The sequence below is a fragment of the Astatotilapia calliptera genome, chromosome 3 (genome assembly GCF_900246225.1).
Source record: "Astatotilapia calliptera chromosome 3, fAstCal1.2, whole genome shotgun sequence".
In the NCBI taxonomy this organism is placed as follows: domain Eukaryota; kingdom Metazoa; phylum Chordata; class Actinopteri; order Cichliformes; family Cichlidae; genus Astatotilapia; species Astatotilapia calliptera.
Window position 1 is genome coordinate 50916565 of NC_039304.1, and position 15297 is coordinate 50931861.

The 15297-nt window shown below is 42.2% G+C and overlaps 1 protein-coding gene across 1 annotated transcript; it reads right to left on the minus strand.

The window, feature by feature from the left end:
* Nucleotides 1-3799: 3799 nt before the first annotated feature.
* LOC113019730 (nuclear factor 7, ovary-like) lies at nucleotides 3800-5194 on the minus strand. Its single transcript, XM_026163548.1, has one exon. It carries the CDS (start codon nucleotides 5177-5179, stop codon nucleotides 3800-3802), a length of 1380 nt encoding a protein of 459 aa, XP_026019333.1. The 5' UTR covers nucleotides 5180-5194.
* Between the last annotated feature and the right edge of the window lie 10103 nt (nucleotides 5195-15297).

The following is a 15297-nucleotide window of genomic DNA, read 5'->3' on the forward strand; positions in this document are numbered from 1 at the left end:
GACCGGGTGGTGCGGCCCCACGCTGCCTATGCTGCTGCCTATCTAGATGATGTCATCATCTACAGTGACACGTGGGCGGAGCATGTGTGGCGTGGGGCTGCGGTATTGGAGTCTCTGAGGCAGGCTCACGGCCAACCTGAAGAAGTGTGCGGTTGGGCGGAGGGAGGTACAGTATTTGGGGTACCACTTCGGGGGCAGGCAGGTGCAGCCTCAAGTGGAGAAGACGGCGGTGATTGCATCATGCCCGCGCCCCAAGACAAAAAAGGAGGTGAGTCAGTTTCTGGGGCAGGCCGGCGGTTCGTACCAGGGTTCGCGGACCTGACCAGCCATTTAACTAATCTCACCCACAAGGGTGCCCTGGATCTGGTCCAGTTGTGCCAGGCGGCGTTTGTGCAGGTGAAATGGGCTCTCTGTGGAGAGCTGCTGCTGTTCACGCCTAACTTCTCCCTCCCTTTTTGTCTGCAGACTGACGCATCAAACAGAGGGCTGGGGGCCATTTTGTCCCAGCAGGTAGGGGGAGCTGACCGGCCGGTCGTCTACATCAGCCGGAAGCTAGCGCAAGTCAAGGTATATTACCATGGAGAAGGAGTGCCTGGCGATCCGGTGGGCGGTCGACTCCCTTTGCTACTACCTCCTGGGATGCCCACTCACCCCCTGCTCAGACCATGTCCCGCTGCAGTGGCTCCACCATATAAAGGATGTCAATGCCCGGATCACTTGGTGGTATCTGACTCTGCAGCCCTTTAAGTACAACGTGATCCATAGGCCGGGCACGCAGATGGTCGTGGTCAATTTCCTCTCCCGCTCGAGCGGGGGGGGGGGGCAATAAGGTTTGGCCAGATGGCCCCGGCCCCAGTCGGGCGGTGGGGATGTGTGGCGTTGGTGTGGTCTCTGGCCGGCTGCAGATGAGGGGTGATGCAATGAGCTCCCAAGGCGGCGCAGGGGTGGGGTTGAACAGGTGTGCTGGGATGTGAGTGTGATGATGTCTCTTTATATGTTCACAGTGACAGTCGGAGGGAGAGAGCAGACGTGACAGCAGAGCGGGAGTGTCTGTGTCCCAGTATAACGAAAACCACATTATAATCACAGTTGAAAATAAAGTAGTGCTGTCAGTACGTTCGTGTCCTGCCTATGATTAACGGGTCCAATGTTACAGACACATTTATTTCATTTTTCAAATCTCCGTTTTCAAAAATACCCATGTACGTGTGGACGTAGCCTTGGTGTTGTTGAATGTTTCCCCGGTCATGTCTCTGTTTGTCTCTCTCACCCCTTGCCCTCCCTCCTCCCTTGCTCTCTCACCCTCTCTCATCATGCTCTTTCGTCCTGCTCTCTTGCCCTCTCTGACATCCCTCGCTCTCTATGTTCCCCGGGTTATGTCAGATCCTTTCTCAGTTTGTGTGTTCCCGTATTTGCTTTATCCCTTTAATAGTCTCTTGCCTGGTGTGCATCATATTCAGTTTTTATGTCCCCTGTCTTGTTTGTGAGATTGTGTCCAGTTGTGCTTCCCAGGTGTCTCCTCTTAGCCATGATTCCCTCGTTTGCCCTTGTGTGTATTTATGTCTGCATCTACCTCTGTCTTCAATCACAGTCTCCCTCATTCCCTGGCTGTGTGTTCCACCTGTTTATATAGTTTTCCTACGCATTCTAGTTTAGGCAAAACACCAAAAAAGCTGTTTTCGAGTTAAGTCCTGTGTATGAGTCTGCATTTTGGGCCCTCAATCCTGCCTGCTTCACACCACCAAATGACACTCTGTTTAAAAAAGTCTTATCTCTGATTCTATGTGTATTACTCAGCAAGCAGTGCAGAGTTTAAATGGCGCTGATGTGGGTGAGGGGACTTGCCCAGTTCTGGCTCCATCAAAGTCTGGGTTTTTTCCTTGCCTTCTCTGATAAGAGCTGGGGGCCTGAGTAGTGATTTTAAAATAGTTTAAACTTAAAAATCATGCCATTGCATTTTCTTCTTTTCAGTCTCATTCTTAATATAGAAAATTCCATTACATATGAACATTCAGTCACATATGGGTAGGCTTCACTTCATGTGTCATCCATTTTATGCTATTTTACTTCAATTTCATTAGTACATTCTTGTGTACTCATTCAGTTCAACAGTATCCTTTTTAAACCAAATACTTTCATATCTTTAAAACTCTGTGTTTGTCAATCACAATTTACTCAAAACAATTTCTTTTTACTAAATTGTACACCTTAAAAGTCAGAGACTCAGAAATCAGTGTGTGTGTCTGCTCTCTCTCGTGCACTTCCTTACATGCACACACACACACCTTTATCTTATCTCTACCTTACCTTATCTCTTTTGTTCAAGAACAAAGAATAAAGTTACTGTTATTAAAAGCACACAAAGAAACTCTATTATAGCACACTATAATCACATATAACAGTGGTCCCCAACCCCCGGGCCTCGGACCGGTACCGCTCCGTGAGTCGTTTGGTACCAGGCCACGAGAGTTGAGGCTCAGGTGTGAAATGTATAGTTTTCAGGGTTTTTATCAGTTTTCAGCGTTATTTTGTTATCGTTTTGATTGTTAACTCGGTTTTCCCGGGACTTTTCACGTGTGTTATGAATAAATCTTCTTTTTTTAGGTACCGGTACTAGTTTTATTTTGTTGTATTTATCCGCGACACATTAAAAGCCGGTCCGTGAAAATATTGTCGGGCATAAACTGGTCCGTGGCGCAAAAAAGGTTGGAGACCACTAACATATAAGACTGGAAATTGTGCCTTTTTACCCTATTTTGGACGTAATGAAATTTCAATCTCTCTATGTCCCAGTGATTAAAATACAATCAATATAATTTATTATACTTTTTATATACTAATATACTAATATATATATATATATATATATTTGCATTCAAATAATGAAATACTTTAGTAATGTCTAAATGACTAAAACAATTAAAAATAAATTCAATTTACTAATGCGTCCATTATTGCCCAATTCATTATTAAAGTGCAAAATGTTTTATTTGATAGATTTGACCATAATTACTCCATAATGAATAATGATTACAGTATTTAAGCTTATGATTTTTAGGTAGATCAACATTTACAAATACCAGAAAAGATATGTGTAACAATGACCATGGATAGCTGACTATAATGTGAGCCGCAGATACAGGATGGAATCATTGCCTTTATTAGTAAATACATGCGTTGCCTTTAACATTCACACCTTTAATTTTGATACATGCCCTGCAACAACTGCCTTACAGCAAGATTAGTTAAAATTTTTATTTTTAAATATTTTTAACAACAAAGATAGCATATTGACATGGAGCAATCCTGCATTACAGTAGTATTATGATGTTAGTGAACAAAATAAAACTAATGTTTTACTCAGTGCAACTTTTTCAGTGTTCATGTTGATTAAAATTTACAGGATTGTATGTGGAATCAATCCATCCATTTGCTTCTGCTTATCCTTTTCAGGGTCGCGGGGGCGCTGGAGCCTATCCCAGCTGTCATAGGGTGAGAGGCAGGGTACACCCTGGACAGGTCGCCAGTCTGTCACAGGGCTAACACACAGGGACAGACAACCATTCTCGCTCATATTCACTCCTGCATTCACACCTATGGGCAATTTGGATTAACCAATTAACCTATCTCCACAGACTGCATGTCTTTGGATGGTGGGAGGAACAAATCGTTGTTGTCCTTATATTAATAAGTTAAAACTGTCAACATTTCATGATGAACAACGAGGCAGCAGGAGGACAGCTGCAGTTTAACAGCTTCAACTCACTGACAGGAAACAACATTAGAAACATCATCATCCTCATCTCATCTGCTGCACTGACACTGACACCTTCAACGGACACACCTTCACTTTATCCCATGTATAAATGTATGGAAACATCCTGTGAGTGAAAGTGTGTGTGAATGTGTGTATGTGTGTGTTAGTATCAGGATCAGAGAATGACAGCTTTCCTCTGTTCCAGTCCAGATTCACTCTGATCCTCTGGAACTTCTTCAGAACAGAGAGAGCAGTAACAGGAGCTGATGGTGAGCGTGCTGAGTATTTGCCTAAACTGAAACCGATTTTCCATATTCCAGATCTTATCAGTCCCTTCCTCTGCACAGACTCTGCTAACACACCCAGTTCCCACCCTGTACTGTCTCCAACTTCAACATCCCAGCTGTGAGTCCCTGAGTTAAAGCCCTCAGAGCCCAGGATAGAGCTGTATGAATCAATCCTCTCTGGATTATCAGGAAGCTGCTGCTTCTCTCCTCCTCGTCTCACACTGGTCAGATCTTCAGACAGGATGAGTTGTGGATGAGCAGTGTTTGGGTCCAGAATGAGAGGAGTGTAGGAGACCATGTCCTTCTTATTATTCCAGATGTTGAAGGTCAGGTTGCCCAGGTGTTTGGCCTGGTCTATCACAGCTCCTGAGGGCAGCTGTGGATCATCCAGCAGGGGGCAGCGCTGGACTCTTTCCACTGCAGCCTTGTAGTTGTGCAGGAATGAGACGTCTTCAGCTCTCAGCTCCTCCTCTGTGGCTCTGACTGTGTCTGAAAGAGCTGCTATCTCTCTGCTCAGAGCCTCCATCTTCTCCTTCATCATCCCACTCTTCTGCTCCTCTTCCTCCCTCAGTGCAGCCAGCCTGGCCTCCTCTTCCTCTGCTAGAAACTGGTGAAGCTTCTTAAACTGCTCCTTAATCTGCCTCTCTGTGTGTCGGGCCTGGACCTTAATGTGTTCTGCTGTTTGATCAAACTTCACTTGAACTTCTTCACAAACCTTTAACTTCTTCTTTAAGGGCTCCAGAGTTTCCTGAAGTTCCTTCTTGTGTTGTTGTGCAGCTTCATCGATGGGTCTGAATCTGTGATTGGTGTGTTTTTCTGAGGCACAGCAGACGACACACACTGGCTGCTGATGGTCCAGACAGAAGAGTTTGAGTTTCTCAGAGTGCAGACTGCAGAGAGCCTCTGAAGCTCTCTCCTGTAAGAATGACTCACACAGGTTCTTTAAAGCTCGGTTTAAAGGTGGATCATTCACTGATATTTCCTTACAAACTGGACACTCGTGTGTTGGTCTCTCTCTCCACCATCTCTTCAGACAGTCTTTACAGAAGCTGTGGCTACATGACAGAATAACAGGATCTCTGAAGACCTCCTGACAGACTGGACAGCAGAGATCCTCCTCTGATCTGGAAGCCATTGAGTCTGTGAGTGAAGCTGAAAACAGCAGACAGGAAGTACAGTCAGTCCTGGCTCCCCTCCCTCCTCTACCACCTTCACTGAAACTTCCTTTGAGTCGTGTTTTTGCTCAAACTCACATTCAGTGTGTGGAGCGTCAGCAGCTTGAAGCAGCAGTGTTGGAGTTTTCCACGTTTCTCTCCTGTAGCTGGACTCACTCAGAGGAAGCTGCTAGTTTGGTTTGAGCTCAGTCTGATCGTCTGTGCGTCTCTCTTTACCGATGAAAAAGAAGAGCTTGTTTCCTGGTTTGTCGCAGTTTACTGATGTCAGGGGCGGAGCTCTTTTCACCTCCCTTGGCTGTCAAGAGTTTTGCTTCAGCCATAAATAAAGGTGTGTTTCATCACAGAGTTCACTTGTTTACCTAACAGCAGCTGTAAAACAGTTCAAAGCATTAAGCTCAGAAAATAATGTGTCACTTCATGTAGTTGTTTGGGAGGCTTTATTTTGAAAGTGCTTTATCCTGCCTCAATATTTGGCAGATTCTCTAGCTGCTGGTGTGTAATACAAACACAGGGGATTTCATGTGTTTACTGGGATGCAAATTCTTCTTCTACCTTGTGGGATTATAATATTATTTTATGCCATGTTAGACCCCTAATTAAAGATTGTGAATTATTATGTAGTTTTAGTTTGCATTATTCTCCTGAATTAGAAGAAGCTGATAACTATTGCATTTGTTAAACTGATTTGCATTACATTAGACTGCTGATTTATTGTGAATGAATGATATTGTTTTATGCTGCAATATACTGCTGAGTTATAAGAAATACTGTTTGCAGAAAGTCATCGCCTTATTTGTCTGATTAGAAGAGAACAGAATATACTGGAGTTTTCTGCCCCATCTCAGCAGGAGCAGATAAACAGGGAGCCAAGGTCGTAGCTTAGGCGCCGTGTGAGAGAAAGAATGTGAATGTTTAGGCTTTTATGATAAGGTGGAGGCACCAGAGGCTATAAAAGTTTGATCAATGCTCCACCATTTTGAGATCTGATGCTGTCTGCGTACGGTGTCCATCTCCCACGCGTGTGATCATTAAAATCATTGTTTGACTCAACCCGGCCGGACCAGTGTTGTTATTGTGGTGTTTCCTCCTGTATCCATCCCCAATATTTGAATCCGTAACAACCTTTAACTCTCACAGACCCAGTTTCCCTTTACTGGGTCTGCAAATGTATAGACATAGTATATTGTTACACATTTGTACAGTCTCACACAGCTCTTGATAGGCGCACTGCATTATGGTTAGGGGCCGAGCTTGTTTACTCCTGCTAGAGCTGCTCTTTTATTGAGAGACTCCTTCTTGTGGTGTAAAGGAGGGATAACTACCTTTCCAGCACTTTGTCTTATTGGAGACTGGGGCACACATTATTTTACAACAACCAAAGAAAATAACATATTTGAACAATATGAACATTTCAACCAAATATTATATTGTAACTAAAAGATTGTGGGGGTGGGGGTGTCTTGTTTTTGTCCTTAATGCCTCTCTTGTCCTTACATATGTATACTTATCAGTATCTTGGAGTAAAATTGTTAATTGCTCATATTATTTATATCCAGCAACTACAACTTCAAAGTTTAAGTAAAACATGATAGTAGTAATTTACTATTAGTGTGCGTGAAGAGCGTACAGCCTCACAGGAAATCTTTCATTTCTGCACATTTCTGCGGTTAATGGACACAAACTCACAGCGGAGCCACCTGGAACATTTGCTGGTAAGTGGACTGAGAGCAAACTGTTAATGTAATGTTAACCATGTGTCACCCACTCTGTAACTTTCTCAAGAACTAAAGTTCCATAGTACCTGAACTTTCATTCTTTTTTTTTTTCTCTTTTTTTTTGCCTGTCCCATTTGGTTCTTTAGCCGTCAGAATTGCTGTCTGAAGACCAACAAGGATACCCAATGGATTTACTTTGCCAAATGGATCATTGTGGCATTGCCGTATTGGTCCATTTGATCGACCTTTGTTTTTATTATTTATTATATTTTATTTTCAGATGTTACAGACGGGACAGACATGAGTGAGGGATAGGAAAGGGAGAGAGAAAGAGGAAGGAAAAGAAAAACAGAAGGGGAGAGGGACAGTGAGAAAGGGGGGGAGAAAAAAAATCTCCTGGATCACCTGTTGAGAGAAGAAGAATAGAAAACAAGCAAAAAAAAAACAAAAAAAACTAAACCAACATACTAGACACAACACCATCGCATTAATCTAGCTAAGTGTAAACAGCAGTAAATACTAAATATTCAATGTTGTTGTGCAGCACGCAGGACAGACAGCGCACAATGTACTTTCATTCTTAAGCTGTTTGCCCATTGTCAGTACCAGTCAGAGTGCCTTATTTTATTTTTTTATTTGAGACTATTAAAAGAAACATAACTCGAAGTTAATACTTTGTCCTACAATTTGATTTGTAATAAGCATATTTTTTCTCAGTAGTGAGTATGTTGCAGAATGTCTCTGTGTGTTCAGCCTTTTTTTCTGTTTATATCTTTTGTCATCATGGAACAACCTGTTCATTGGAGACAACGGTGCTTTTGCCTATCAGTACAAATAATAAAAAGGTTGTTCCATGTTCTTTTGTATGCATGAAATCCATTAACTAGTCACCAGAGACGGGCAGTAACGTGTTACAAGTAACGCGTTACTGTAATGCAATTACTTTTTTCAAGCAACGAGTAAAGTAAGGGATTACTATTGCAAAAAAGGTCATTAGATTAAATTGGTACACCCCAAATCTCCACCATGAAAAGAAAAAACAAAACTGATAGTTACTGCTTTACTGCGTTACTAAAACCGTTAATTTAATGTTATTAATGTAATTTAATGTAAAATAATGTTGTACTACGTGATTGCTAGTGACACAGCTATGTTAGCATAACATTAGCACAGTGAAGCTGGAGGATGAACGCCAACTTTTTTATCCACTCGATAAAAGTTAACGTGAGGGATTCTTGTGGTCAGGGACAAATGCAATCGCATAGCAGGATGCTATACACGGGGCAAACTTCAGTTAGGAAAGCAACTGAGATTATTCATCCAGTCATTTGCTATGATTGTTGCCCGGCATAATTTGCAGATGATAATGGTTGTAGCCGCTGCGATGCTTTCGACAAAAACAGGCGCAGCTTGATGACATCATCAACATGCGCTATCGCGGTAGAGCGGTATAGTCAAAATATCTATCGTTGGTCAAATTTATATCGTTTGTATCTTATATCGTTTATATCGCCCACCCCTAGAATCGTGTATGTTTTTCGTTCCACTTCTCACGTGTGCACCACTTTGTGTTGGTCTTTCACGTGGAATTCCAATAAAATTGATTCATGTTTGTGGCTGTATTGTGACAAAATGTGGAAAAGTTCAAGGGGGCCGAAAACTTTTGCAAGCCACTGTGAATATATTAAACCACTCTAAAATACAATCGATGAATGCATTGGTGCCTACTGATACAGTGAAACAACAAAAACAAATAAACAAAAACAACAACCTAGCTGTTGAATTAAGCAAGAGTGAAATAAATTTAAAAAACCACTGGTGTATCTGGACCTCGGCCACGAAGCCAGAGATCCACCCTGGAAAAGAAGCAGCTTGACAATCTGTAAATCAAAACAGGACATCACTTTGACTGAACAATTGACCGCAGCAGGAATAGCCCTCCGACCTTGCTTCATATGTATTGTTCAGCTACCTGTTTAAAAGATGGGGACTAACAAATATCGACAAACGCTGGTTGAGTCCCTTACATGTTTTGTCACAGGAACAAAACAATGGTTTCTTCCTACAGGGGGTAAAGATACAGCACACTTTAAACCTCCGCCAAATCACCAAAACACAAGCGGACCATTTTCGGTGACCTAAAGCTTCAATAAAAGTCCCTTAGCCTTTTATTGAAGCTTTATTGAAGCTTTATTGAAGCACATCAAAGTTCAAAGTGCCAAATACCGCGGCTTGGACCAGGCACTCACAGAGCTCCAGGTTCACTCAAGAGAATGAGTAACTGCCTGTAGTGATGCGCGAATCATGAACGAATCGTTCAATACTTGAGAATCACTTTACTGACTCATGAATCATGATTCACAAGCCCAACTGACTCACTGACTCATCCCTGTTGCTGTTAGCAGCAATATATCTAGCTTATAATTAAAATTGTGGAGAAAAACACATCATCCAGTATCTTAACAAAAACATTTCTGCTCTGAACTGGAAGAAAAGGGGTGTTTGTAGCTCAGGTGGCAGAGCAGGTCAGCCACTAATCAGAAGGTCGGTGGTTCGATCCCAGGCTGCCTCCTGGCTGCATGCCATATATAATTGGGCAAGATACTAACCCCGTGTTTGCCTACTGGTGGTGGTCAGAGGGCCCGGTGGCGCCAGTGTCCGGCAGCCTCTCCTCTGTCAGTGCGCCCCAGGACATGTGACAAACTTCATAACAACTTTGTACTTGAAAGTTGTGACAGCTCATTCGTTAAACATTTCTGAATGTATTTCAATCAATGATAAACCTTTTTTATTGGAAGTTAATTTAAGAGAGTTTAAGTAATATTCAATTTCAATCAAAAACAAATTAAATGATGGGGTTGAGTTTTGAAATTTACATTTATGTATTTGGAATTTCCCTAATAAGATGGAGCGGCCGAAGAGTGAACTGTCAAAAGTACTGAATACGACGTCACTTATTTATGTGCGAATGTTTAATAATTAAAGTCAGTCATATATCCACAAACACAACAAGCTGAAAGTCAGTGATATATGTATATGTGTGTATATATATATATATATATATATATATATATATATCATAATAATCTGACAATACTATAATATTGGCTATATTATATTTACATTACCACAGTGAGATGATTTTAGTCTCATGAACAACATTAGCTAATTGTTATTTACTAGCTAATCTTAAATGACTGTTCAGCACAGAAATGAAGCCCAACAATCATGTTTTACAGTCCCGTGGTCTCAGCCTCAGATACTCAACTAATCAATCAAAGTGATGTCATGACAAAAATGAATGACCAACAAAACATTTTTTCTCCTTCATTTCTGTCAAACAAAGCTGTATGTAACATGTCTCGCGGTTAGTAACATGGTTGCTAGACAACCTGAACAGCGCGACCAAGCGTATACCGTCCCATTTCACAAGCCTCTCACTTCCACACTTCTCGTACTTATAGTACGTAGTACGCGTAGTGCACGTAGTGCGCGTACTTCAAGGGTGCAGACCCTGAATTGGGACACAGCCATAGAGCGAACGAATCACTCACTCACCCCCTCCCTCCTGGCTCACAGCTTCTTCTTCTTCTTGGTTGGCAACCAATGTTAAGGCGCATTACCGGCTCACAGCTCAGTGGAAATTTAGATGAGAAAATATATATTTGACACATTTAAGGAAAATACTAATAAAATAAAAATAAACAAAATAAATGTTTATTAAGTAATTTTGATAGGAAATTGCTTACTTTTAGAAATGTTTTTGCTCTTTTTTGCTCTATAAAATAGTTGTTTTCTTTTAGAATCATTCATCTTAGCAGTAGGATTTACATGAAAAGAGAAACAAATTAAGTTTGAGTGAAAATGTACATTTTTTGCACTCTCTGGGCAACTGACTCAGTGAATCAAATGACTCAAAAAACACGATTTACTTTGGTGAGTGACTCATTAAAACTCGATTCAGAAAAAGAATCAAATTTACCATCACTAATTGCCTGCACCTGTGCTTATAAAAGGGAAAAACCCAGCCCCACCTACTAGGGGCGGTTCCCAGTCTCAGGTCTCACCTGTCACAATAAGGTCTGGATGTAACGTCCTTTTACCTTCTCAGGCTACGTCCACACGTACCCGGGTATTTTTGAAAACGTAGCTTTTTCTATGCGTTTGCACCTTTTGTCCACACGTTAACGGCGTTTTCGGTCACTAAAAACTGAGATTTTTAAAAACTCCGGCCAGGGTGGATATTTTTGAAAACTCCGTTCTTGCATTTACGTGTGGACGAGAAAAACTGAGAAAATGCAGAGTCAAAGGTGTGCGCATTTTTTGACGTCACTCTGTGCGCCACGTTATTGTTTCGGTGAAATGAATTTCTACAATACTATTACTGTTAATTGTACTCTCTGCAGTGTTTAAATGCTTACATATACACACACAGTTACTGTCCCTCCACACATACGACTCGGTTCTGCTTCTATGCCCCAGCTTTGTTTACTTTTTCCCAACGAGGCTTCTAGACTTCTGATTGGCCAACATTTCTGCACGGTTAGGAATATATCGCCACCTGTTGCTTTGGCATGTTCCTAGCAGCGTTTTCCTTCATTTCTGCCTTTACGTGTGGACGGGATTATTTTTTAAAACGTCCGTTTTCAAAATCTCCGTTTTCAAAAATACCCGTGTACGTGTGGACGTAGCCTCAGATTTAATGAGGAAAGCCGGGAGGACTTTAATCTTTTTCTCAAGAATATACAGTAGTCTGCGAATTAATATATATGGTTTTAATAATACTAGATGTTATTCTGCTGGGAAAAGATAGTGCTCAGCTGCAGATGAGAGAACATCATGATCACACGTCCCTGTGAGTATAAGTCATCTGTTTTATAGCGACATGTGGCATAACTCCATCTGACACTTTGATGTTCATCTATATTCACCCAGAAATCAGGACAAATGAGCCAGTCTCTGTGAAGACGTCTCAGAGCAGAAGTTTTTCATCCCATAAAGCAGGGGTGTCCAATCCCAGTTCTCGAGAGCTACTATCCTGCAATTTTTAGATGCATCCCTACTCCAACACAGCTGAAATTAAATGGTTTAATTACCTCTTCAGCATGCAATCATATTTGGCAAAGGCCAGATAACAAGCCATTCATTTGATTCAGGTGTGTCAGAACAAGGATGCATCTAAAAGCTGCAGGACGTTAGCTGTCGAGGACTGGGATTAGGCACCCCTACCAGAAAGGATCTCACATCAGCTGCTACCATCTTGTGGCCAAATTTGGTTACTGTCTTTGGAATCTGTCTGAATGAGACATTTGTTTTAGAAATGTTTAACATGTGTTTATTATTCATCACACAGTTATCTACAACCTCTAACTCCATATTAAGCTTCGAAGTCATTGATTCAGTATTTAGCTGTGTGTTTTTTTTTATGTCATCAAAAACTCAGCAGTCTGTGCCTTTTTAATACAAATTGAAGAATATAAATAAAAAACAATAAAAATCAATCTTATAGATTCATCCCATCTCTGCTCCATCTGCTCTACATTATCTGATCGTTATGAGAAAATTCTGTCAGGATTAGAAACTTAAATTTTTATATATTTATTTTAATTTCTGTTAAATAACCTTTAAATTAAGTTCCAGAGTGGGTTTAATGGTTTTACTTTAGTATTTACTGTTCAGACATTTTGAGCTTTTTCATTGTGGCATGTGTGGTATTTTTCAGGCTGTGAGATTTAAGAAACTCTATTGTGGTATAAATCTTTTGACAATATATATATTTTTTGTCATAAACAGACAAGAAAAAAAACAACAAACTGCTCCTCCCATTCAATACATGTCAGTCCATATCCCAGCAAACTAAATCATCTCCATTTACACATCAAATAGAAACATGAATCACTTGTAATGATTAGAAACTTGATAGAATTTCAAATCTAGTTTGGGGAGTGTTACGCCCCAGTCTAGGGGTACAGGAACGCAACATAAGTTTGAAAAGACTGCCCCGCCCTGGTCCCCAAAACCATACACAAAGGGAAACCAATTCCTTAGTGAATCGTGTTTTATTATCTACACTGCAAAAATGAAGCTCCAGGGTGAACAAAGGCCAAAATAACAAACAAAACAAGCTAAGTCAGGAGGAGGTGCTATCTAAAACCCTATGTGAAATCAAACATCAAAGAAAAGACAAGCGCTACACCTAACTCCCTAACTGAAATAAACAGGAGAAAACAGTGCAAGGAAAAACAATACGGCAGCTCACCCCTTCTGTTGCAGTGCTATTTACAATGTGCTATGTACAATGAAAGCTAATATACACACTATATACAAAACTCAGAGAAGCCGCACAAAAGTCTCAAGTCTTGGAGGCCAGGGTCAGGTCTGCTGCTGCTGTCAGTGGCTGCCCCGGGACAACTGCTGGTGAGGGATTTGAATGAAGATCACATGGCCAGGGGACCAATCAGCAGCCGTCAGCTCATCCACTCCGGGACCTGCAAAGACTTAAAGGCACAGACAACAACAGCCACCAAAACAGATTATGGACAGGGCCATAACACCCCCCCTTCCCAAGACCAAACATCTCCCCTAAAGATGTTTGGCGCTTAGGGGTTCCAAAAACCACGTGACAGCGCATCTGCCAATACATTCTCTGTCCCTTTCTTGTGATGGATCTCCAGATTGAAATCCTGTACTAAGAGGGACCATCTCATGAGCCTTTGGTTAGAATTTCGCATTCGGGTCAAAAACACGAGGGGGTTGTGGTCTGTGTAAACAATGACAGGTGCTGAACTGGAACCGACATAGACCTCGAAATGCTGTAGAGCAAGCAATAGAGAGAGGGCTTCTTTTTCAATGGTGCTGTATTTCTGTTGGTGGGAGTTGAATTTTTTCGAAAAGTAACCAATTGGGTGATCAACACCCTGCCCATCCTCCTGCAACAGTACCGCACCTGCACCGTTGGCGCTGGCATCCACCTCAAGTTTAAACGGATGTGTGAAAACAGGAGCGGCAAGTACTGGTGTGCTGCAGAGGAGAGCTTTGGCAGACTCAAAAGCATTCTGGCATGTGGGGGACCATACAAATGGTTTTGACACACTTGTGAGACTGGTGAGAGGTGCAACTACATCTGCAAAATTCTTACAGAAGCCACGATAATAGCCGGCCATACCAAGGAACCGGCGAAGCTCACGTCTAGTGCGAGGCACAGGGAGATCTAGGATAGCCTGGATTTTAGCCAGCAGGGGGCGCACCTGTCCCTGACCCACCTGCTTCCCTAGATAAGTCACAGTGGCCTTACCAAAGTCACATTTGGCAAGATTTAGGGTAAGGGATGCCTCTTGTAATCTTTCAAAAATCTCCGTGAGTGTTCCAAGGTGATCTGACCAAGTCTCTGAATAGGCTACAATGTCGTCTAAGTACACTTCACAGTTTGTGACACCACCTAAGACAATGTGCATAAGGCGTTGGAATGTGGCAGGGGCATTTCGAAGGCCAAAAGGCATGACGGTGTATTGGAGGAAGTGGTCCGGAGTGACAAAAGCAGAAATTTCAGATGCACGCGGAGTGAGGGGAACTTGCCAATAACCCTTTAATAAGTCCAGTTTGGTGACAAACTTTGCGGAGCCAACCCTATCAACACAATCTTCCATGCGGGGAAGAGGGTAGGAGTCGGGTTTGGTCACACTGTTCACTTTTCGAAAATCACTACAAAAACGTGGAGTTTTGTCTTCCTTCGGCACAAGAAGGCATGGGGAACTCCAGGCACTCGAACTAGGGACAGCAAGACCATTTTCCAGCAAGTAGGAAACTTCTTGCTGAAAAAGTGCACGTTTGGTAGGGTTCACACGATAAGCGTGTTGTTTGATTGGAGGGTGGTCACCTACATCTATGTCATGTTCGAGGACAGTAGTGCGAGACGGAGTGTCAGCAAACAGAGATGGGCAATTATTGATCAGAGAACACACATCGGTCTGGGCAGCCTCATCTAAATGTCTTAGGTGAGATTTCAAATTATCCAATATTTCAGAGTTTCTGAGTCGGGAGCAACCCTCAGCACAAACGAAAGCTAAGCCATCACTTTCTGGGCTATACTGAGACGGGGATGCTGGCACAACTACCGACACGGCAGACAGCGCAGCGGGGGATGAGGAGGAGTTTACACCTGCATCACGAACAAAATAAGGCTTCATCAGATTAACATGACACACACGACGCTTTCTCCTACGGTCTGGGGTACCTATAACATAATCTGTGTCACTCAGTTTCTCTTGGACAGTATAGGGCCCACAGAACTTTGCCTGGAGAGAGGATCCAGGAACGGGTAGGAGAGTCAACACTTTGTCACCCACTTCAAATTTTCTCTGCAC

Coding starts and splice junctions, on each gene's coding strand:
- LOC113019730 (XM_026163548.1), bottom strand. CDS start 5,179: ATGGCTTCCAGATCAGAGGAGGATCTCTGCTGTCCAGTCTGTCAGGAG.